The 25,267-nt window shown below is 38.7% G+C and overlaps 1 protein-coding gene across 14 annotated transcripts in view; it reads right to left on the bottom strand.

Annotated features, from left to right (window-relative positions):
* tenm3 (teneurin transmembrane protein 3) overlaps nt 1-25,267 on the bottom strand; it is a 628,014-nt gene that overhangs the window by 182,732 nt on the left and 420,015 nt on the right. For all 14 annotated transcript variants that reach the window (XM_037538774.1, XM_037538773.1, XM_037538778.1 and 11 more), the window contains one exon: nt 388-613. In XM_037538774.1, coding sequence (XP_037394671.1) covers nt 388-613 — 226 coding nt within the window. The remainder of the gene's footprint in view (nt 1-387; nt 614-25,267) is intronic.

Raw genomic sequence — 25,267 nt, 5'->3', positions numbered from 1 at the left:
CAGAGTCTGCGGTTCTCGAAACCCACCTGGTCTGTCTGATGAACCTGTATTTCAACTTAGTTGACTTAGTTATGTTACTTACACAGCACAGTGGAATTAGTTTCACCTTGTGTTATACTTCCATACGTATAAAGTATTTTGGGCTTTAACAGAAGAAGTGATTTCTGTTCTCTCCTCCTGCTGTATTTCAGGATTGTTCTTTGACTATTTGACTAGTATATAGAACCCTTAGTATTACTACAATCATTTTGTATGTTTATCTGACACCAAATTTGTCTTACATGTTATTGGAAATGCTAATTTTACTTTTGACTGGTGATTTCAAACTTTTGACTTTACTCTGTATTTGAGTGGATTTGTATGCATGCATTGATGTGTATATCTCACCGACTTTCCAGCGGCACATTGCTGCCCAGGACCCAGCTGTCCTGCAGCGGGACGGACTCGGGTGTGGTGGGCAGCTCTGCGGGTGGAGGGGCCGGTGGGGCCGGGCTGGCGTTCCGCCGGCTCGTTGAGCTGTGGTTCAGAGCCGTCACCAACGGCTGCTGCTTATGAGGAGGAGGGGCTGGGGGCAGCGGGGACTGACCCTGCTGCTGCTGACAGGGCACTTGCTCTGTTGAAACACAAACAGACAGTAAGGTTAGTCAATGGTATGCTAAAGGAAGATCAGCCAATTGTAGCAATGTTAGCACATTAGCACAATCAAAAGTGTCACATTAGCACAATCAAAAGATGAGTCAATAGCATACTTAATGGAAGACTGGCCAATGATATGCCAAAGAAAGGTTAGCAGATGGTATGTTAATAGAAGAATAGCTAAAGGTATATTAAAAGAACAATCAGCTAAAAGCAAGGCTAGCCAATGGTATGCTTAAGGAAGATTAGTGAGTATATACCATTAGCCAATTGTACAATAAAGGCAAGACAAGTGTGACAGAGAATAAACAACGTAATTTCCACTTCACTACCTTTAGAGATAAACTAGCTGACTAAACACAGCTTTCTTTCAAAGGTAGTAAACGTCCTATGTTTACAAGCTTCAAGTCTAATTATTCAATTTCACAATAATGTTGATATAGTTCAGACTTTATTTGATGAGAAACCAATAATTGGTATTTGACCAAAAATCTAGTTTCAACATAATGAGCCACTTTTGACTCAATATTACAAAATGAATGCGAACATTTGAAGTTTTAGGATATATTTTCAAAATGTAGCTCAAACACTTATGTGGCTCCAATTTTAAACTGTAGCTCGCTGAAGTGTTTAGAACTGTTTAGATCCAAGCTCTGTTTCACCATTGAACAAATCTGTGAACAATTTCAGTGAATGACGCATTTTGAATCCTTATTGAAAAGAACTGTAATACCATCCCCTATTCTGCAGATCCTAATTGGGTGGTCAGTATGTGCAGACAAAGATTTACAGTGAGAATAGCCAATGGCATGAAAGAATGGGAATCACTGGGAGGAATCACATGCTGTTCTTGGTAATTAATTGCGATGGTTAAGTAAATGCGTTTGTATAGATGTGCTTTTTTTGTGGGGCAACATCTGGGAGACATTACGGCAGGGTGATGATGGGTTTAACTGTTCACCAGCTGTCTGAGTGCTGCCTGCTTCAGGGCCTGATGAATGGAACAACCGTTGTAACACACACACACACGCTTGCCTACATATATAAACGTACAACTGGAATGATTAGAGGGCCAGGTTTGAGCACTCTGGTGCTGTAATTGCTCTTAAATGTGCCCTTGGGTTTATGTAGGATGCCTCATACTAGGCTGCAGCAGCATTCCAAGCAATGGAAATCATGAACAGCAGTAGATGCTTCATTACTGAAGAGCAATTCTTTCTTTCAGTTCTGATTACCGCATGTCTACTGCTAATGACTCTGCTATGAACCTGCAATGCATAATAACTTTTTTCTGAATTTTTAATACAAGCTTTAAATTCATGCTTCCTTCCTCTGCTTTTCTCTAGATTAAATAATTTAAAAAAAAAAAACGACGCTTTGAATTTGCATGATTTACATGTGTCAGTCTGCTGCACATAAATATAACAGAACCATTTTTTGCCAACTGTGTTTTGCACACAGTGGAATTAGACCTCCGTATTTAACCCATCAGAGCAGTGAAACACACATATGCATGCACACTAGTGAACACACACACTAGGGGGCAGTGAGCACACTTGCCCGCAGCTCTGGGCAGCCCTATCCACAGCACCCAGGGAGCAACTGGAGGTTAGGTGCCTGGCTGAAGGCCACTTCAGTCATGGACTGTCAGCCGAGGGGATCGGACCAGCAAACTTCTGGTTACAGGGCTGGTTCTCTAACCTCCAGCCCACAACAGCCCATGATATAGCAATACAATTACTGTCTTTTGGTTTCTTTGCTGGGCAAGACTCGCACTGATGTAAAATGTTATTCATGTAAACCAAACTGACAGATTTAAGTCACAGATATTAAATGCACCATTTAATTCAATGTACTAATTAAAGGAAAGCATGTAGCTGTATTTGTTTTTCAAGTTCAAGAAACAGTCTTTGACTATTAAAAAGGTTAAACAGCACAGCTAAAAACAGTAGTAATTACTATCAAAGCAGTTTCTTTGTCATGTCAGAAATCAAATAAGCAATTTCTAGTGTTAAAGTGGTATAACATAAATGCAATTAATTGTAATTCACTACACAAAATAATGTGATTAACATCCCTATAATTTTTCAGAGTACTGCACACCTTTTTCAAAACTAACCTGCACTTCCCTTCACATCAAGCAGAATTCACGTTCTTGTAATCTCGGTTAAACCTTTCAATACATTGATTTTGCTTAATATAGTAAGTCGATTCATAGCAGTCAAAGCAACAGACACCATTAACCAGAACATCTCTGTATATCTCTGTGCATTTAATTATTTTGCATATTGTGACCACACAAATATGACGTCTGGCCAAACCTGACGTGGTGGTTGAGTTTGTTCCGTGCAGTTTATGCTGCTTGCTGAACAGATCTCCTAATCACCCTGTAGTGTTTTCTGTAGTTTGTTTATGATTTAATGGCTCAAATTAAAAAGAAAGAACATGGTTCCATTCAGTGTATAAGGGTAATGCGTTCATCTAAAACCAATCAGTCAATTCAATTTACTAACCATAACCTTAACCATAGAGAGGGGAAAGGGAGATAAGAGTGAACAATTGCATAAGCCAAAAAGTAAATTTCACTCATTTATCACAGATGGGATGAAACAGTGGGAGATTCACACCCAACAGCTCCTTCCAAAAGCCAGCCATGTGTTATTTACACAGCATGCCTTTACTGCTGTTTAGCACAGTGGAAGGCCTGAGTGGGCTAACAGAAAGGGGTTAAACTGGACAGGACCCATCCAGTCCGGCACTCAGGCACACTCTGTATGACTTGGAATCTACAAACTGCATTCCATTATCTGATTAATTTGACCATTATATCATCTGATCATAATTTTATGTTCCTGCAAAACAACAAAAGCCAATATGGCCCATACACATAGTGTATTACAGTCTGTCAGAATCAATGTGGATATTATAGAATTTGTTTCCAAAAGTTATTGATGACTTTTTGTTTTTTGGCCCACAAAATTCAAATTTAACACTGTCACACATGCACAGGCCACCAACGACACACACAGGCCGGTGTCAAAGTGGTAGATGAGCCGTGGTGTGACAGGCGCATTTTCCTCAGCTTAGCCCTTTTCTAGTGGCCTGTGCATTTGGGCGTTTCCTTCTCTTTCAACTCTGATACTCTCTCTCTCTCTTTCTCTCTCTCCACTGTCTGATCCTTCAGAGAAGTGACAGGTTATAGTGATGCCACTTGACACGGGCACCTACTGCCCCCCCACTCCATCATTCCTGCAGTCCAAACACTGCCAGTGTGTCATTATGTGAGTATATGACCCACATAGCAACCTCCCTCTCTATCTCATGCTCTCTCTCTCTCATTCTTCCTCTGTCACCCATAGCAATATATCAATATTCAGGTCTGTATGTATGTGTATTGTCTGTTATACTCCACATAGCACACCTTAATCTCAACCAGCAACCCTTTTACTTCTTTCTAATAAAAGCTATGGTTTTTGGAAAGAAAATTTTACAACCGGACTAACATCCCCACAGCCAGTAAAAATTCATATCTCCCTGAGGTGGATTTATCAATTTTTGAGCATTGTTAGACCCAATAAAAAGATAAATACACACACACATACACCACTGCCAGGAATTACTACAGCATTAAGGTTCCAGATCACTTTCCACTAAAGCTTGCAGTATACTTCAAACAAACCAACAATTTAATGCCAAATGTCTTTTTGGCCAAAAAAGGTCGAGTCCACATGTGGCTAGAAATCAACACACTGTTCTGAGACCTCCCACTGATTGTGACTGATTTGTACGTCACGTGTTGCCTACATCATTACATGTAATGGTGCTAAGTGAGAAAGGCATGCACAATGCAATGATACGGACAGTGCTAATGTAATAATGTACATGCCTACACTTCTCCAGGAATAAATCACATTAAGCAGTCAACAGTATAAATGTGCTAATGTACAGCCCTACACTGGAACAATGGGGAGTGGAGGTGGGGCAGAGTCTGAAGTTTGAGTGAGATTTGGATTACCTTTACCTTTACCTGGTTACCTTTATTACAGCTTAAAGAACTGATTTAAAGTCAATTGAATTACTTATTATAACAATGTTTTTAAAGTGCCATATGTTTTTACTGTGCACATTACAGCGTTAATAATATACATCCCCTCTAACCTATGCTAGAACACACGGTAAGATGCTGTTTGTGTCTGTGTTGAAGACAGGTAGAGAGAAGTAGACACAGACAGAGTGATGAGAGAGAGGTAAAGAGAGCACAGAGTGTGTGTGTTTGTGTGTGTGTGTGTGTGTGTGTGTGTGTGCATGCGTGTGTGGCTCTTTGCTGTAGGCGACAGGGTCAGAGATGAGAATGGATCTGCTGTGATTTGATCACTCTGAACACATCCTGCCACTGGGCGTTTCTCAGAGACTCCATGCAGAAGAGAGAGAGAGTGAGAGAGAGAGAGAGAGAGAGAGAGACAATGAGTGTATGTGTGTGTGTGTGTGTAAATGCTGTCCCCTACCAAACCCAATCCTAACTTTAAAGTGAAAGCTTAGGAAAAAATTCTGATTAACCCAGTCTGCCCCTTCTCATCCCAATCTGGCTTATTAGCTTCCATTGTTGTTTGGTATCATTCTATCCATGTTTATAAATAACAGTGTGTTGTACACTGTCAGAAGCCACATAAGCAAATTTATTAGAGATTACTTAACAACTTAACACAGTTTGAAGCTAGTATGTGATGATTTCAGCATGTTAATGCTAACTGGATGGATATAAGCAAAGTCACTAAAGGAAAATCTGTCTACTTAACAGCCATCTTGGCAGCATCCCTGGTCAGTTATTATCACTTATACACTTATACAAGACCAGGCTTCTAAATCTGTGAATGGAAACTAAAACTGCAACTGAAAGCAGCATTAATGTTTCAAAAACATATTTGAAATCACTGAGAAAATCAGTGTAAATATTTTGTAGCATACAGCTCAAATAAAACACAAAACATGTTTTTTTCAGCTTGTTCTAGCTATCATGCATATTTCAACAACAATGGTGAGTCTTTCCCATTTGTGGCACTACCAGCAAGCCAAAAGGCTAATTTTATTGAAGGGTGGGACTTTTATTGAAGGGTGTTATGAACTTCCTCGTACATTTTTTAACCAGTGACAGACCTTCTTCCTCCTTTATAACATGATATCAGTTTGCATTACTTGTTAGATACAGCTGATCGACAATATTTGGTGCAAAAGGGGAAACTTTCATTCATGGAGAGCACTCTATTGTCCACAAAACCACTAAAGGTTCATGGTTTCAACATCCTGAGAGGATTTGGGATCCACAAAGAGATAAATACACACTTGCACACACACAAGTCTCCAGATGGGCTACCACCCAAACAAAGAGACAAAGATACATCTATTCTCCAGCCAAACCACAGGCAGTATCCAAACTTCAGAATCCTCAATCATGCACACACAATCCCTGTTAAAACTGGCCCTAAATATTATTTTGCTACAGTGCTGTAGGTAGTAAAATCCCCTGTTTAGTATACACTCCTCTGGCTCTCAGAACTCTGCTATGTTATATAACTACTTCATGTGGTTTAATTATTTCTCCCTCGCAGCTTAAGAGAACCTGTGAGGAAACGCAGATTCTGAACTTTAAATCATTACAATATTTAAGTTTGTAAGTGGAAGAGGCATTATTGTGATTTAAATTTGATGAAAATTGTTAATGTTTTGTGTACAATCTTACTTTGTGCAAAAAAAATCCTTACATTTTTACAATATTGTTCATATTTTAACATTTAAAAAGTCAGAAAAGTAGAGTTAAAAAGGAAAAGCTTGTCAATATAAAATGTAAGCTGAAGGCAAATGCATGTATGCAAGTATGATCGCTAATGTAATTATGTAATTACTTATAAATAATGTATGAATTCCATGATATAATGAAGTGACAATAAATCAAGTTTACTTTCAGGTAACTTTTTTCCTGCTACTAAGCACACACACACACACACACACACACACACACACACACACACACACACACACACACACACACACACACGCACGCACACACAGACAAGACAAGCTGCGACTACCATTAGTCTGAGAGAAATTTCTTTTAAAGAGAAATGCAGCAAATCCACCAGAGAGACAACTTCAAAAGCGCAAACTGGCCGTCTGAGAAGAGAAAGCCCAGCTTGCTATAAATAATCCAACAAAACCGGCAGATAGTACACAAATCTCAGCAAGACTAACCTGTAATGCAGAACGGCCAAAAAGCCACATCAGTACCTAACTCCATTATGTTCAAGCAGAGATTATATCATCAGAAGTGTGTAGATATAAACTACACACAACAATAAAAAATAAAAAAGTTCAAAGGTCTTTAGAGATTAAAAAAATACATCCTTTATAATCATAATCTCTGTTTTAAGCACAGAAGAAACTGCATGTGGAAACATGGTAACCGGTCATGCTTAAGAACAATCTATTAGAATTGAATTAAAAACTACAAATGCCTCTTCCAATCTATTGAAACTAAATTACAACACACAAATTCCTCTTCCATCTTTAAAGATGGGATTTTATTAGAAGAGAAACAAAACCAAAACAAATAAAATGTAAAATATGGTTCATTCTGTGGAGACAGCAATTTTACCCTCACACATGCTTAATGTTAATTTTGACTGGAAATAAATAAATGAGGTGTGTCCTCCGACATGCAAGGCACAGTATTTTATATGTAAGAACCTGTATGTAAGAAAAAGGGCACATATGCATTACACATATATAAGTAGCTATGTATTTTGAATAATGCACAAAGGACCATTTTACTGACACACACACACACACACACACACACACACACACACACACACACACACACACACAGCCGTAAGTCTTCATGGCTCTTCTCCATGACATCTCTGTTAACACAGCTCTGTTTTGCTGCCATGTGTGTGTAACCCAAGTTGCAGACGGCCATTTGTCACGGTGCACTCTTTCTTCATCCCTTGCTCATATTCCTGCCCCCAGCTGCCCCCTGACATGCCCAATAACACTCACTTACACTCACTTAAGCCTCCTGACCCCCAGAGGTCATGACCCCTCTCTCTTACACCCCAAACTACTGCTGAGCCTTGTAGATGGACTGAACAGATGCGTGAGCTTTATGAGGTTTTATGAAGCAGGCTTTGAAACACAATCACTGATGGATGGTCTTAAGTCATCAAATGTGGTCTGTCACATTTTCTTCTCAGACGGAGAAAATTTTTTTAAGTAATAGTTTTTAAAAAAACAAATCAAAATTTCCCCCAAGTTCCTGCCTTACCCTAAATGTAGTCGATCAGCCAAGACATATCTGGTGACTGTGGTGTCTTGTTTAATTTTGCACTGAAACTATGAGGCTAATATACGAAAAAAGTAATGGAAGCTTACACCCACCAATTGATACTGTACAACTACATGCCTACATCATCACACGTGCCTCAAACTGCATTGAGTGATCTCAAATAGACACACTGATTTGATTTCTGGCACTGTATGACACACTGTTATCTATGGGTTGTTAACATAGCAAAAACGTGAGATCACAATGGTTTGATGTACTTTCACAACAATATTCAGTCTGATCAGCTGGAATAATCAAAAAAGAACCAGTAGTGCCACAAAATGAATGCAATGATTTACACTGCATTAAACTAAACAGGACTAACTATGCTTTGTTTGTAGGAAACATGCAATTGGTCAGTGTTCCTAAGGACTGCTCATATCAGCAGTCTCCCTCCAGGATCTGACATTTCCCTCTGGGATCAGTAAAGTTCTTTCTTTCTTTCTTTCTTTGTTTGTTTCTTTCTTTCTTTCTGTGTTTCTTTCTTTCTTCCTTCCTTCCTTCGTTCCTCCCTCCCTCTCTTTCTTTCTTTCTTTCTTTCTTTCTTTCTTTCTTTCTGTCTGTCTCTATCTATCTATCTATCTATCTATCTATATCTATAATTTGTGGATTGTGACATAGTGTTATAGTATTATCTTTGTAACGATAAGTACTGTCCTATTGCCCATCTGAACTGTTATCTATAAAAATAGACTAAAGTACACTAAAAGCTAAAAGCCATATTAGCTAGCTTGAGGCCTGAATTTGCATTGTTTTGTCTATTTTTATAAATAACAGTATTATAAATATTTCACGTGAAAGGCTGGATTACAGCCAGCATGTCTGTGTATGTGTGCGTGTGAATTTATCTTCTAATAGCAGCAAGCTTATAGCTGTTGGAAACAGCAGCGATGTGATCGCTTATCTGTCCCAAAAAATCTTGCACACTTTCTCGTCTACTCTTCTGTTTCACAGCAGTGCGCAGACAGTTTGACCTCTACTGCCAGTGTGTGTGTGTGTGTGTGTGCGCGTGTGTGTGTGTGTGCGTGTGTGAATCTACCCGCTAGCGGAAGTGCTAATGCACACCCCAAAGTCACTGTTTACATGCTAGCTGTCAGCTTTTGCTTTTCTTTCCTTCACCTTGGCCTGCTGAAGACACACACACACACACACACACACTCACCTACACTCACACACACACACACACACACACACACACACACACACACACACACACACACACACACTCTATCGCTTCTTTTTTCAACAAACAAGTGAGACACTTTCCCTTTAATCCCCATAGTGGCTTTGCGCTCATCTTTTAGAGACGCGTCTTCCTCAAAGTAAGCGTAAAATAGGGGGGGCAAGAAGGGACGCTCAATAGGACACATCCATCAGACTCTATGGCGCACTCACACACACACACACACACAATGGTTCAGAGTGGAGTGCAGACGGGGTTTTAGCTGGAGTTAAATGACGCCTCATATGATGGACTACAAATGACAGGTGGTGGAGGAGGACAGCAGGGTGGAAAAGGGCAGCGGAGAAGAGAAAGAGAGGAAGGGAGGACAGCAGGGTGTCCTCTTTCATTTCTATTCATTCAAATATTAGTATTTTTCTGAGCCAATAAACACTGCCCACTTAAATAGCTTTTTACATCTATATTCTTAAAGTGCCTAAAGTTAAAGATATTTTTCTTCAGTGCTTTTCATTCATTAGTTTGGCTATGAGAGTAAAAAAGGGAAAAAGAAAAAGAGATAAAGGCAAAAGAAAGAAAGAGAAAGACGAGAACAAGAAAGAGGAGAAAAGAGTAAAAGAAGCAAGGAGGTCAAGAGGAACTGATTTAATATAAATCAATATTAGCAATAATGTTCTTCTATATATAGTTTGCTAGTGCTTTGGCAATACTGCAGTGATCAGTGTTGCTAATTAAGCCCAGTGAACTGAAATGAACTGAGTTGAGAAATGAAATGAGTTGAATTACTACTGAACATTCAATGCTTTTTCAATACTATAATTTGGCAAAAATTCAAGCTACCACCAGGATGACATAGTATTTTACCTGGACTTTAAGATTCGCATTGATAAAAAAAGAATGAATTCTTTTCATTCTACAATGAATTAAAAAAATCTGACATTAAATTTAGATTTTTTTTGTGTGCAATCCAATACACATTTGCTGTTCAGTGATGAATGTTTTTAATGTTTTGTCACAGTAAACATTTTGAACCCTAGTTCATACAAGATAGTACACTTGGTGTCAGCACTGAAATTCTGATACTGTGATAACCCTGAACTGAACTGACTCTGTGCTGTCTCTGAACTGAACTGACTCTGTGGAGCTGTGCTCCAACTGAAGCGGGACACAACAACCCAGTGAGGTTAGGAGAAAAAGAGGAAACAGTGGTAGGAAGAAGAATCAGCGGAGGAAGAGCAGGGGCCGCAGGAATTTAGGCGGTAATTATCCCAATCAGTGCGGCTGACAGAACTCCACACTGTCTTAAGAGCTTGTGTTCATGCAAAATACAAAGAAATGCAGAAAGGTGCGAAAAGGTTGAACAGGTTAAAGAGAACAACATTTCAGTCAATCAAATAACTAGACACCCAAGAGGTTTGTGTTTACCCTAAAGATGGAAACCACACACACGGCCACTACACATAGCTCAGCTCAGTACACACTGGACTGAAAAGCTGCATATGAAATCACACTACAACTCAGAATGAACAAAATTAACTTTTTGCAGGTTAGAGCAACAGCTCTTCAAAATTTCTGGATATATCCCTGATTGTGTGGTTGTAAAAAAAAATACAATTTACACCCCTTGCACGATTTAACTGTATATTAGTAAATGTGTAATTTTTCACATGGTGCAAATGCGACATTATTTGTTCAATTTTTGCAGGCGACTTGAACTCACTTGAGCAATCACTGTGGTCTCTGACACTGACGTGTTGACAATCACAGTGACTGATCGTGTCCCAGCAACTCTTTTTAACAAAAGTCAAAAGGTTATTTTGTTTGTCTTTTGTATGGTTATGTGTGGGGTCTATATATGTCTCTAAAAGCAACTCAAACAAAGTTTTGTATATCTGTATAGTTTCAGCTCATGAATAAGGCTGCAAAAACATACTTTTGTAAAACGTCATCCTTTGAAATTTTTGTGAGGTGTAAATCATCTTGAGCACATTTAGTACATCCAAAATATTGTCATGTTCAGTGCATTATGATATGTGGGATTTCTCTCCTTTAGACAAGGAACTGGGGAAATGTCAGCCAGTCTGTTGTCAATAATGTATTAGAGATGTTAAGTGGCATTTCAGAAGTGTATACATCCAAAATACTGCCATGTTGACTGTGCATTAGTGCTTCCTCCAAAATGTGATGCACCACCCCATCACTCCTGCTAAAGCTACATTACTGGACGCTTCAACACACTTGGAGGAGAACACTGACAGAACTAGCTACCAGACGCCCTTGCTGGCAAGCATTATGCTGAGTGATGGGGGAGACAGAGGGCCATCATACACATTGAAAGAGCAAGGCCAATTATGTCCTCTCTTGGATTTCAGGTATGGCTGATTGGCTGTGGCATCACCAGGGATCGAACTCACAATCTCCAAAGGATAGGGCCCACTGTGCATAGGTCTGGTGTGAAAATTTATTTTCCAAATATTTCACTTTTTTATGTCATTTATTTGTATTGTGTTTGGTAAAGGCCTTTAGAAATCTTGGTTTTAAAAAATCATGTTATTTATACACTTTTGTATGAATTATTTCTCACATCTAGCTCATTGAAGTAAGAGGACAAGTCTATCGAAAGTGTATATTCTAAACTTTAAATCCTTAAATCAATATTTTTGTTTATAGAAGAGATATTTCATTATGACTAAATTTGATGAAATGTTATTACTGTGTGTACCATACACAAAAGAAAACAACTTAAAACCTGTTAATACAGAATGTAAACTATACATAAATGTAACAATATCATAAATTATGTAATAACATTTGAAAACCTGAGCAAAAAACAATGATAACTCTAGACTTGTGAAGGTTAGAAGTTGCTTTTTGGGAGCCTTTTACAATTTACCTCAGTGATAGCAATAACTTTTTCCTCACCTGAAGTCCAAAGTTTAGAAGACATGGCATTAAAGTGTCCAAAAGGTTTACATACCAAGTGTTCTATGTTCCATCATTGCAAATAAGTGTGCAATTTTCTGAGTGCACAAATCATGAAAAGTGTCACATCAAGCATGGGAGATATGATTGAACATTCTTGGGCTGTAGCTTTGGAGCAGCTTTCAGAAAGAAGGTCAGATATGTTTGAGATTCGTTGCCAGAAGTTCTATCTCCCAGTGGTCTCACCAGGGGGGTCCAATGTAAGAACATCAGTCCGTATTCTTGTTTTAAGGCAGAAATCTTTGTTTCAGCACACACACAGCGCTTGGCATTATGATAAGTGGGATTTCTCTCCTTTCGACGAGGAACTAGGGAAATGTCAGCCAGCCTGTCGTCAATAACGTGTTGGAGATGCTAAATTGACATTTCAGAAGTGTGTGAGTCTCTGAAAGCCAATGCCAAAATTCCCCAGGTCCTGACAGGAGCGGAGGGAAAGGTTATTTGTCAACAACAAGGCAGCCTGTCATGTCTCACCTTGCAGAACTTCTTTCAGTTTTATCTGTGAGAGGGGGATTACAGCTGGGCCAGAAGAAACGATGCAAAAACACATGCCTTTCTTACAGAACACATCTTATATTTTTTTCCTCATCCATCAGAGAACTCAACTCCCACACTTTAATGACTGATACAAACTACTATACTACAGTTTCTCTGAATTTACACTATTGCAAAGTTTGAAATACATCCACTTTTCAGTCTCTAATCTACACTACTATCTGATCTTCAATATTGAAAAAATCGGGTGGTGGCCGAAGGCGGGGGCCTTGGCGTTCAAATCCTCGGCTACTGAAACTGGCTCTTTGAATATGGAACGTGACCTCTCTGGCAGGGAAAGAGCCCGAGCTAGTGTATGAGGCTGAGAGATACCGACTAGATATAGCTCACCTCAACACGTGGTGGGGGCTCTGGAATAGACTCTCTTTATTCCATTCTGGAGTTGTCTAGGGTGAGAGGCGTCGGGCAGGAGTGGGCTTACTCATAGCTCCCCGGCTCAGTGCCTGAACGTTAGGGTTTTCTCCGGTGGATGAGAGGGTTGTTTCCCTGTGCCTTCGGGTCAGGGAACGGGCTCTGACTTTTGTCTGTGCTTATGCACCGAATGGCAGTTTGGAATACCTGGCCTTCTTGAAGACCCTGGAAGGGTTACTGGAAAGTGGCCCCTGTGGGGACTCCATTGTTTTGCTGGGTGACTTCAATGCTCACGTGGGCAATGACAGTGAGACCTGGAAGGGTGTGATTGGGAGGAACGGCCTCTCTGATCTTAACCTGAGTGGCGTTTTGTTACTGGAGTTCTGTGCTCGCCACAGTCTGTCCATAACAAACACCATGTTCGAACACAAAGATGTGCATAAGTGCACATGGTATCAGGACACCGTAGGCCACAGTTCGTTGATCGACTTCGTAGTTGTGTCATCGGATTTGTGACCATGTGTTTTGGACACCCGGGTGAAGCGAGGAGCTGAGCTGTCAACCGATCACCACCTAGTGGTGCGTTGGATCAGATGGGCCCTGTTCCATGCCTCCATGGTCAATGCAGCGGATCGGAGCTGAGGCCGCAAGGTTGTAGGTGCCTGTCGTGGCGGCAATTCCCGAACCTGTTGGTGGATACCTCGGGTAAAGGAAGCTGTCAAGCTGAAGAAAGAGCCCTATTGGGCCTAGTTGGCTTGTGGGACTCTGGAGGCAAAAGATGGGTACTGAAGGGCCAAGCGGGTTGTGGCTTCGGCGGTTGCTGAGGCAAAAACTCGGGTGTGGGAGGAGTTTGGTGAGGCCATGGATAAAAATTATCGACAGGCACCGAGAAGGTTCTGGCAAACTGTCAGGCGCCTCAGGAGAGGAAAGAGGTTCCCGACCAACACTGTATACACTGGGGCTGGGGGTTGAGGTAGCCAAGGTGGTTGGAAAACTCCTTGGTGGCAGAGCACCAGGGGTGGATGAGATTTGCCCGGAATTCCTGAGGGCTCTGGATGATGTAGGGCTGTCTTGGCTGACATGCCTCTGCAACATCGCATGGGGAGAAATGTACCGAGGGAGAGGGAGGCCTGGGCCTCTTTGCTTCCCCTGCGACTGGGACTTGGATAAGTGGATGACAATGGATGGATGTATGGATCTATGCATATACTATCGGATCTTTTAACTGGTATTTTAGTACATGTGTAAGAACTTGGACTACTGTTTCTTTTAATTTTACTTTCAATTCCATGTTTAATTTACACAAGTGCAATTCTTGCTGTACTTATACTAATATTGTTTTGTTTTTTCAATTTACATAGTTGTAAAATTTGCAGCACTATTTCTACTAGTTCTTTCAACTCACACGTATGTAAAGCGTGCAGGACTCACAATTCAATCTTTCAACTGACACTACTGTAAGGTTTGCAGTTCATGTACTGCTGTTTTTTTCATTCTCACAATTGCAATATGTGCTGTATTTTTACTATTAGTCAACTTAGAATTTTGTAATGTTTGCAGTGTTTATACTATTAATTTTTTCATCTAGCATTAATATAATGTTTGCATATAATGTACTGTATCACTCAGGTATTTACACTCCTTAACTAAAATTTTTTAAGGTTTTCACTGTAACTTTTCGATTAACTGAAAAACAGCAAAACACCTTTGTAAATACCTTTAGTATAAAGGTATTTTAACATAAAGCAGGTATGTGCTAATCTGTTTGAATCTATTTTACATAAGAAAATCAATGAAAGAAACAAAAAGGGCAGTTTTTACAACTTGGGTGGTATGGACTGTGTGGTGAAAGGTTTGTTTTAAAAGTTCATCAATGTTTACATACTATATCAAGCTCATGTATTAAAAAAAGGGTTAAATGTGTTTTTCTGTTATATGGGCTCTTTAATTTTGCAACGTTTTGCAGTTTAATATGTTTAGTAATTGCAAACTGACAAAGCAAGCTTCCATCTGAACCTCAGCCAGAGACTTACACCAGCTAAAACAGAGAGTTCACACGAGAGGTGTGATGAAACTAGCACTTAACAGCAGGCGCTATTGACTTTTAGGGTAATCCAGATGGCTAGCAGGCTAATTAAGACACTCTGGCCCTCTGGTGAACTGGACGTTAATGATCCATTGACGCTGTGGGTAAGAGGAGGTCTAAATGAGCTTTTGCTAAACTCTAAGCCTCTTACCTCCTCTGAAAGTTTGTTACGTCTCTGAAGGATAAGCTACGCGGTCACAGCAGCTGAAAATGCCGGAGCTTCACTACCAAAAAAATTGTAATGCTGTCCAATCAATTAAAAATACAGTGTTCATAGAAAAGCAAAAACAAAGACACTGACAGAGAAAGAGAGGAAGAGAAGAGAATGCGTATTAACCACAATATGTCACTGCTGGTGAGTGAATAACTGTATCATGGAGGAAAGATTCTCCATAGACACACGCGTACACACACACATACACACACGCGTACACACACACACACACACACACACACACACACACACACACACACACACATACATTTTTTACATTGTTTACAGTAACTCTAAAACATTCTTTATTTAATATTCTTTAATGTTCCTGAATTTCATATCCAAATTTTGTTAATACAAATTATTTGTTATTACCTACCCCAATAAAGAACACTGAACTGTATAGAGAGACAGATAGAGAGAAAGTGAAAGAGAGAGAGAGAGAGAGAGAGAGAGAGAGAGAGAGTTAAAAGAGAGAGGATGAATAAAAAGTGAGAGAGTTAAGTTTGGTGGTTTAAGCTTCAGCAGATGGAGCACCCAAGAGTTCTGGGTAAATTCATTCTCCACTGCAGAGATCAACCTCTGAACGTGTGTGTGAGTATGTGTGTGTCTCTTTGTGTGAGCCAGGACACGGCGTCCTCTGATCAACGACCCAGACAGAATTGAAAATACCTCTTTTGTAAAGCAGCCGTGGATGACAGGTGTGTGTGTGTGTGTGGTTGAGGAGAGTTCTGGGGGACAATGTAGGTGCAGTGATGAGGAGACATCCATTTCCCACACAAAAAGAAAGAATAAGAGAAAAAATGAGTGAAAGAAAAAGGAGATCAATTCAAGGCATGTCCTGCTGATTTTTGCCCTCTTTCACCCAAAGCTGCTCTTACAGCCAATTTAACACTAACTCTCTACATTGCATGACAGAGAGAGAGAGAAGAGAAAGTGATTGAGAGAGAAAGAAAAAGAAAGCGAGAATGTATCTAATTTGGAGATATAAGGGTTGGTCATATATATATATATATACACATACATTACTCTGTTACAATTCCATATCAGTGCCATATCAGTATCTAATGTCCAGTGCTTGCATTTTCAGATTTTGTGCAAATGTTCACTTTCTCATTTTATTATTCATTAATATTCCTGAGCTTTGGCTTTGCAAATTGACTATTTATTATTCGGTACAATAAAGCAGGCTGAACTGTAAGTGAGAAACACATCATAATTCACTTGTGTGCCATAACTATTACCAGTTCACTGCAGTCTGAGTTATATGTGGCTGCCCTTCGTCTCCAAACAGGAATCCAGTGTATTTTTCTAGCGTTATTAATGACACAGGGTCTGAGGTGAAAGGGGAGGGCTTCATTTTAGCATGGAATGGCAGGGAGGCATGAAAAAAAAACAAAAGAATCATCATTATTTTCCACCCAGAATCCCTCACTTATCAAACAGCAGGACATTTCACTATTTGTGGAAGATAAATAGCAGCAGGTTATGACATTTATCTGCCTGCTCTCTATGATTTTCTAGGGGACAAAAGTGGTTTTTAAATATTGACAAACTCGAGGGCAAATCATTTCAGGAGATCAATGCAACCTCAGGCAGGGATATAACATACTGAGAGAGAGAGAGAGAGAGAGAGAGAGAGAGAGAGAGTAGAGAGAGAATCTCTCAACTCTGTCTGGTTTTGTTAATGACAAATAACCTAGTGAATAACTAATTTCCATTCATTTTCATTCAGAGAGGAAGAGAGAGAGGGGGACTGAAAGGGAGAGAATGTGGGAATGACAGAAAAGAAGGGGCAAAAAAGAAGGGAAGAGATAGCGAGATAGAGAGGGAAGTAAAAACAGATAGTGAGAAACAAGACAGCGAGAAGAGATAGAGAAAGTGAAACAGGAAAAGAGAAAGAAAAGAGAGGGAAAAAGAAAAGTAACAGAAAGATAACAGAGAGAGAATGCAAAAGAGAGAGAGCGAAAAAAGAGTGAGCAAGAGAAAGAGAGTAAGAAAGACAAAAAGTCAAGACAGCAAAGTAATTACGCTACTCAGAGTGTTGTAGATTTCTCAAACTGTCAGAAAGAGCAGAGGCAATTTCAGACGTTCCAGAGACGCCGAGCCAAGCCGCAGGTTCATAATGCGCCATAATTCAGAGTAATTGCAGTGCCGAGCGGAAGGATATTATTCTCCTTCTTTGATGAGTCCCCTGATATCACCATTTGGAGGTGAATAAAAGGGTGAATTAAAGTGCAAAGTTGTAGTTCTAAGGCAATAAAAAGGAAAAAAGAAATTGAATATGGAACGCTAGATTGAATGTGAGATAAACAGGCGCCTGTTCAGATTTTAGTAAATGAGTGGATATATTGGTCAAAGAATGTTGGAGATGGAGCTGCCGGGTAGAAGGAGAAGAGGTAGACCTCAGAGAAGGTTTATGGATGTAGTGAAGGTGGACATGGAGATGGTTGGTATAAAAGTAGAGGAGGCAGTGGATAGGGCAAGATGGAGGCAGATGATCTGCTGTGGCGACCCCTAAAGGGAGCAGCTGAAAGAAGAAGAAGAAGAAGAAGAAGAAGAAGAAGAAGAAGAAGAAGAAGTGTGGATATCTATGGCTGTTGGTTCATTACAGAGAATATTTGTCTGAAGACAAATTGGTTAAGGGTGACTTCACAATGAAAACAGGAGTTGGGTTGGTGATGTAAACATCTCATCAGTAATAAAACCTAAACCCTCTACACAGGCCTTTGAGATCTCAGACGATGGACGCTCATGTTATTAGAGATTTTTACACATTTAATGGAGTAAAACGAGATTCTTTAATTTAGATAGCTGTTGTCTTGTAATCTATAGAGAGCGTGTTTTTGTCTGACCTAAGTGATCACTAACAAACTAATGAGCAAATTAAACTCTAAGCATGCACTTTATGTCTTAATAAATTCCCTTATTTAACACTGCTAACTTCCCAAAAAGAGGACTAATCACAGTTTAAAGATTATACATGCCACACAACAGTGATGTGTCTTTAATTAGAAGAAACCTAAATGTATTTCTCAACGCTAAAGAAATAAGAACAGATTTTCCACTGCTAATGGAGTAAAACCTAATGCTGTTTAGTTTCACTTGGACATGGTTTGGTCAGGACAATGACCAGAACGTTTAGACTGCAGAATTGCTGTCTAGTAAGTAATCCGAGAAGTGTATGAGAAAATCATTTATTTGTTGGACCTAAGCGATCACTCATGGCCTAAGAGCTAGTTTACATATAGATATACATATAAGTTCACTTTTTAACAACACTTTCCAATAAGAGGAGTAATCACAATTTAAAGATCACATATGTTGAATATTTGAGTGGAAAAGTGTTTTTAACTAGGGAAGATCTGAGTGTATTTTTCATTGCTAAACTAGAGAACTTTTGTCTAGCATAATGTTTTTTTGGACCTAATGGATCACTGACAACCTAAAGAGATCATTTCTCTTAATGCACCTCTTGTCTTACAAAACCTTCTGCTTTCCAAAAAGGGAATAATCACAGCTCAAAGATTACTCATGATGTATCTTTTGGGCAATGATGTGTTTTTAATGGGTAGAAACCTGAGAACACTTCTCATTGCTAAATAGATCTTCCATCTTTGACAGAGAAAAACAGATTCTACTTAGAATCATTTTCAAATCATTTAGGATGAGGAATGAACAAAAGAAGAAGTTTTTGGCCTAGCTGCTGTTAAGTAAATCATGTCAAAAGGGAACCCTTTTGTTGAACCTAAGTGATCACTAACAACTTCATGAGTTAACTGCATCTCTAAATACACTTTGTGTTGTAAAATCCCCTTCTTAACACTGCTAACTTTCTGACAAGAGGAATACTCACAATTTAAAGACTACTGATGACACAGACAGAGGGTGTTTTTGTTGGACCTATGTGATCAAAGTAAAGGGCAGCTGGCATTTTCAAATTTTGTGTGGAAAAAAGAAAGAAAAATAACAAAAATGGAAATGGAAATAAAAGCAGTTTTGTTCCAATAGTGGCAACATTTAACACCACTAACTTTCTAAAAACAGGCAGCATTTTTCAGTGAAAGAAACTTAATTTCTCAAAGCTGAGGAAACGTGTCAGGCAAAAATCTAATTATGTTTAGTTCAGTTTGGACGTTTGGAGAAAAAAAAAACATAGAAGAGGTTTTAGTCTGGAGGACTCCTTTCTAGTAATCTGCAAGTTTTTTGTTGTTGTGCTTGGACCAAAGAGATCATTAAATGTAATCTGAACAAAGTTTTTATTGGAACTATGTGATCACTCCCAGCGTAATGAGTGAGTTAATTGGTAAACATGTCTAAGTTAATCTCCATGTCTTACAAAACTCCCTCTTTTACTTAGCTAGCTTTCTAAAAAATAGGAATAATCACAGATTAAAGATTACGAATAATGAAGCTTTGGGCCAGTGATGTGTTTTTAATTGGGAGAAATCTGGGTCTATTTCTCAGTGCTGAAGAAATGAGAACAAAAGTTTAAGTGGCACATGAACATTCCTACACACTCTTCCTCCCTCTTTCACCCTCTATTACCCACACACACATTTTTCTTGCTGCTTATTACGCACACACACTCCCTCTGCCTCACACATGCACAAACGTGCGCACACACACACACACACACACACACACACACACACACACACACACACACACACACACACACACATACTTTTTAATGAGGATGGTTGGGCATAACCCTGCACTCAACTTTAAATGACACATACCACTTTCAGCACCTAACAAAGGGGTCCTACTGTCCTCTAAATCTGTGTATGTAGGTGTGTGCGTGTGTGTGTGTGTGTGTGTGTGTGTGGGTGTAAAATCCGTGCAGACACAAATGTGATTTCTGGTGTGCATTTCTGGTCCATGCATCAATGCTGTAACAGACAGCAAAAAACACACTCTCTTTGAAAACGTTCATTTCCGCCAAAGGAATCTATTATAAATGCAGCAATGTGCAGCTAGTTGAGTTCGGCAGCTTTCAGTCCCAACTTTCATCCACGTATGAGAAAAGTCATGTTGGAAGAAAACATTAGAAATCTTACATTCTGTAGACGGATAATACAGGCTACCTAACACTGGATGCATCACACATCAAAAATGCAGGAGTAATTTAGTGAAGGTGCACACGCTTTCACCACCCAGCAATTTGCTTACTTTATTAAATTAAACCCAGAACGAAACCACAAAAAACAAAAATAGTTAATCCTCTACTCCACCACCTCTACACTAATGCTACTAATGTTACTGGCTATCAGTTCACTGCAGAGAGGGTGTTTGACAGGAGAGTTGTTTCACTGTCGAAAGAACAACTCTTCAACCCTGCGCTGGCACATTCACCACCACCACTCACCCTGTCCCCTTCTTTCTCCTCTCCACTGCCTAGCTTGAAAGTTATACTTTTTGAAAGTTTGCCACTGAAACGATTAGACTGTAAAATGAACTTATTCCACGCGGCAAAGATATGGAAACAAACTAGGCAACTGGCTTACTGCCTTTGTGTCCCACTGACCTGCACTTTTCTGACAAATGTTAAAAGCAGTTCAAACTGGGTTACGGAAAACCGAAAGTGAGTGCGACAGCTCATTAAAAAGTTGCAGCTCCTGAATGAGATGGTGAAACTCTGTGTTACTGCCACTTTTCTGAAAGAGGATTTAGCGAATGTCAGCATTTACACTTTTTATAAGGAGCTAAGTAATGTCTTTCCCACTTCATGACTGTATTTTGTCTGTTTTGTTAGTCTTTTTTATAGTGTGTGAACCTGTCAAATAACACTTTAAAATTCAGAAAATAGAACTGTAATATTTGTTGTGAGATATTTGAAAAAATACTTCATGATATTATGTATGTACTCATATGCCTGACCCTTCTGAGCCCTATAAAGATGCAGTTCCCTCAGCGAACCACGATCACCCGTAGAAAATCACCAGGCTGGACACTGACATATTGTCTCCTTTCTTTTCTCACTAAAGATTGTTTCTAAAAGGAAGGAGCTAGAGAAACCCCAGATGTAGCTGAAACCCAATGTGAAACACAACAATTTAAAATTATCTTCATACAGAGGAAACAAATACTAGATTAATAATATAAAATAAATTAAAACAAATTGATGACGTAAAATTACATATAATTAGAATATATTTTTTATTGCCACAGTGAAAAATAGTATTATAGTAATAATATTAATTAATAATATCATATTTCACCTCAACCACCCCACCTACCACCTATCATCAAGATAAAACAATTAGAAAGCATCCTGATACAGGAGTACATCATGACCTGGAAAAAGAAAGTGTTGCAACTCAAAACAAATGAACGCAAATAAAAACAGAAAGCAGTGACTTATAAATGCATTTTTGATCTGTATTTAAATAAAAACAGTACAAAGAGAAGATACTAATGCTGTACCTTATCAACTTCATTGTTTTTATGTACATATCCAATAATTCTGAAGTTAATGCCCATAATATGTTCCCAAAAAGATGGGAAAAGGGCAATTTAAGACTAGGAAACACTGTGACAATAAATAAACAAAAATCCCTAAACAGCTAATGCAACCGTGTTTGGGCATAAAAGCTTCATCCAGGAAAATGCCAGTCCTCAATGAGCAAGGGTGGATCAAGGCTTGCCACTTTACCAAAACAAGCAAATAATTAAACAGTTTAAGAACAACATTCTTCAATGAGTGACTGCAAAAATATTAAGCACCTCTATTATACATAATCATGGAAAATTCAGAGAAATCTCTGTGCAGAAAGGGCAAGGATAAGGACCACAACGGAATGCCTTGGACCTTCTGTCCCTCAGGCCCAACATTAAAAACTGTGTTGCTTCTCTGACAGATATCACCACATGGGCTACAGAACACTGTCAATAAACAATGTTCATCACTACATCAACAAATGCAGGTAAAGACAGTACTATGCATGGAGGAAGCCATTTGTTAATGGATGTTCCTCAGGCCAAAGAAGAAAAAGACCATCCAAATTGTTACCAGTGTAGTTCAAAAAGTTTAAAACCCAGGGTTTGTCCTGGTATGGGACTGTACTAGTACTCATGGCATATGTAATTTGCATGTCTGTAAAGGCACCATTAACACTGAAAGATATATGCATATTTTAGAACAAGATACGTTGCCTCTTCTAAAACATTCATGCTTATTTTACAGGACAACACCAAGTCACATTCTGCACACATTACAATAGCATTAATGTGGTGTGGCCCATATAGCTTACTGGTGAATTCTCAGATTTTACATTTGAGAACTAAACATTGAGCTGGACCTTCTTTTTGGGCCTGTGCTTGTGATGTTAGTATGTACAGACATTAATACAGGAATGTGGGGTGTAAAATTTACTCAACTCAATAACTTTTTTTTTTTTACGCTTTACAGGGTGACTTATAGCAGTGTCTGCACACTATATTTTAGCATTTTCTTTAAATTATTTGAAAATATTGTCTTGTATTCATGAAATAAACCAAATAGTGATTAAGAAGTCTACTTTGAGTGAAAGGCTGCTTTACAAAATCAAGAAACATTTTATTTTGCCTGTCTTGTGTATATTTTCATTAGTTTGTTAGCTGCATTGCATGGTTCAGTTTTCCTTTCCTCTCCTCATAATCCTGATTATTGCTATTGATCAGAAAAATTATATAGTTTATACAGTTATACAGCCTGAGAACTTTATTGTGGTTAAAAATTAATGCATAACCTACTGAATATAATTACAACATATTACAACGTGCCAACAATGAAATACTATTATAATCAATTACAATGAGCCATAATTTAAACACACCATTGCATTTTATGCCCCTGAAAGTGCTAGAAAAATAAAGCTGAACTGAATCAAGAATGCAGGAATCATCTCAGTGCTGGTGCTTTCAGAGTCTGTCTCTGATATTTTAACTTCAAAGAAATTATGAAACTGCAAAGACAGTGTCTGCCCACAGCCCACAGTCCACTCTAAACACTCTTGTGAGCTGACCAGTGTCTCTCTCACTCTCTCTTTCTGTTTACCCGAGTTTAATAGTTTAATATGGAGTCAGCAATCTGACCTGCACTTACAGGCTATTATAGCCACAACTCTCTTTCACTTTTCTGTTCTTCTTTCTTCTGCCTTGCTGTCTTTTGTTATATCTATCTCCTTCTCTTTCTTTCTTTCTATCTTTCTTTTTTTCTTTATGTTATCTCAATTTCTCTCTTTCTCTTTCCCACCTCTTTCCCTTTCTTCTTCACCTGTGATCTCTCTTCTTTCTTTCCTTTCTCTCTCTCTTCTGTATCCTCACTCTCTTTCTCTCTTCTGTCTCTCACCATCTCCCCCATCTCCCCCCATCTCCATGGCAATCACCCATGGCACCTCGGCTTGTCCGGGATGTCAAGGATTGATCAAAATAAGGAGCTGATGTAGTGCTTCCCGATCATTGATCATTAGCCGGACACACACACTCACACACACATTCGTACACACACACATTTAATGAAGGTTAAGTGGAGTGTGAGTTGTGGAGGCTGCCGGTAAGTTTGGGGTTTGAATTCGGAGCAGTATTACCCATAACTCCATACAGCTATTAAAGAAAAGGAAAAGCCACTTTAGATAAAAGCCTCTTCCATTACCAATACACGGACACAGAACTGGTATATATTAGAGTCTACTCCGAGGCACATGAACACACAAGTGGTTGGTTGGCACAGTGTTAATTTCTGGGGTAGTAGAGGGAACTGTCACAAAAATGTGTCACACAAAAATGACTGCCCCTCTGACCAAAATTCAATCATTCTGTCAAGAGCTCTGAAAGCTGAATGTAGCTCAATGTTAAACAGAAAAAAGTCCCCCTGATTAAATTAAACATAATATAAATCTCCTGGAGAAAGATACTGATCTATTCATTTTAGTAATAGAAATTACAATAAGTTCTAGCTGATTTGATATATCTTGTAAAAGCCAACAAAAAAAGTAACACTTGCTAACATTAAGCAAATTCAGAGTTGTGTTTTGATGTACGTGGAGTTGGTTGATGCATTGATTATGGGGTTGGTATAGGGCCAGTGCTACAAACATTCAGTTGTTATGTATTGCATACATAATAAATAATTACTAAGTAAAACTAGAACACAGTACTCTACTGTATTACTATATGACTATTAAAATTACCTAAAACAAGTTGTTCTTTCCTCTGAGATTTAGACCACTAATGAGAACAAAATAACTTCGCACACAAACTAGTTACATATTACAATTGTTTAAAAATATTTGACTTTTTAAATGTATTGTTATGTTTTAACATAGGCTAGTAAAAGAAAAAAAATTATTATCTTTTACTATTGTTTCTATTATTGTTCTTCCATATAAATCAATGTTAAGACTAATGAATCATTCCAAATTCGAACTATGAAACATTTTCATTTGTTTAACTGATTATCAATGATACTTGGCTGTCATTAAATGTCACTGAATATTTTAAAGATATGTGATTTTGTTCAAATTAAAATCTTTGATGATCATAATGACTATCTTGGGGTCGTTGGCACAAGTGTACAGTGTGAACTTTGTCATGAATGCATTAATTCCTGGAAATCATTTGTATAAATGTCTTTGGAAAGCTAAAATTTTCAGCTTTCTTTTGTTGCTATTGGTTTTTCTGATACAGGGTATGCCTAATATATGGTATAAGGCAGAGAATGAAACCAACCCTGCTCTCCCATACTTCAATAAAATTCTGATGGATGTGTGCTTTTCAAAGTATTTTAAAATTTTTATCTTTGACAGAGTGTATTCAGTTAGGAAATTAACTCAATTATTTATTTTTACTCAGTTCCAATTGTAGTCACATTTAATGATACCTTTTTTGTTTTGTAGG

The sequence above is a fragment of the Pygocentrus nattereri genome, chromosome 5 (genome assembly GCF_015220715.1).
Source record: "Pygocentrus nattereri isolate fPygNat1 chromosome 5, fPygNat1.pri, whole genome shotgun sequence".
In the NCBI taxonomy this organism is placed as follows: Eukaryota; Metazoa; Chordata; class Actinopteri; order Characiformes; family Serrasalmidae; genus Pygocentrus; species Pygocentrus nattereri.
This window is presented reverse-complemented; position numbering and strand designations above follow the sequence as displayed.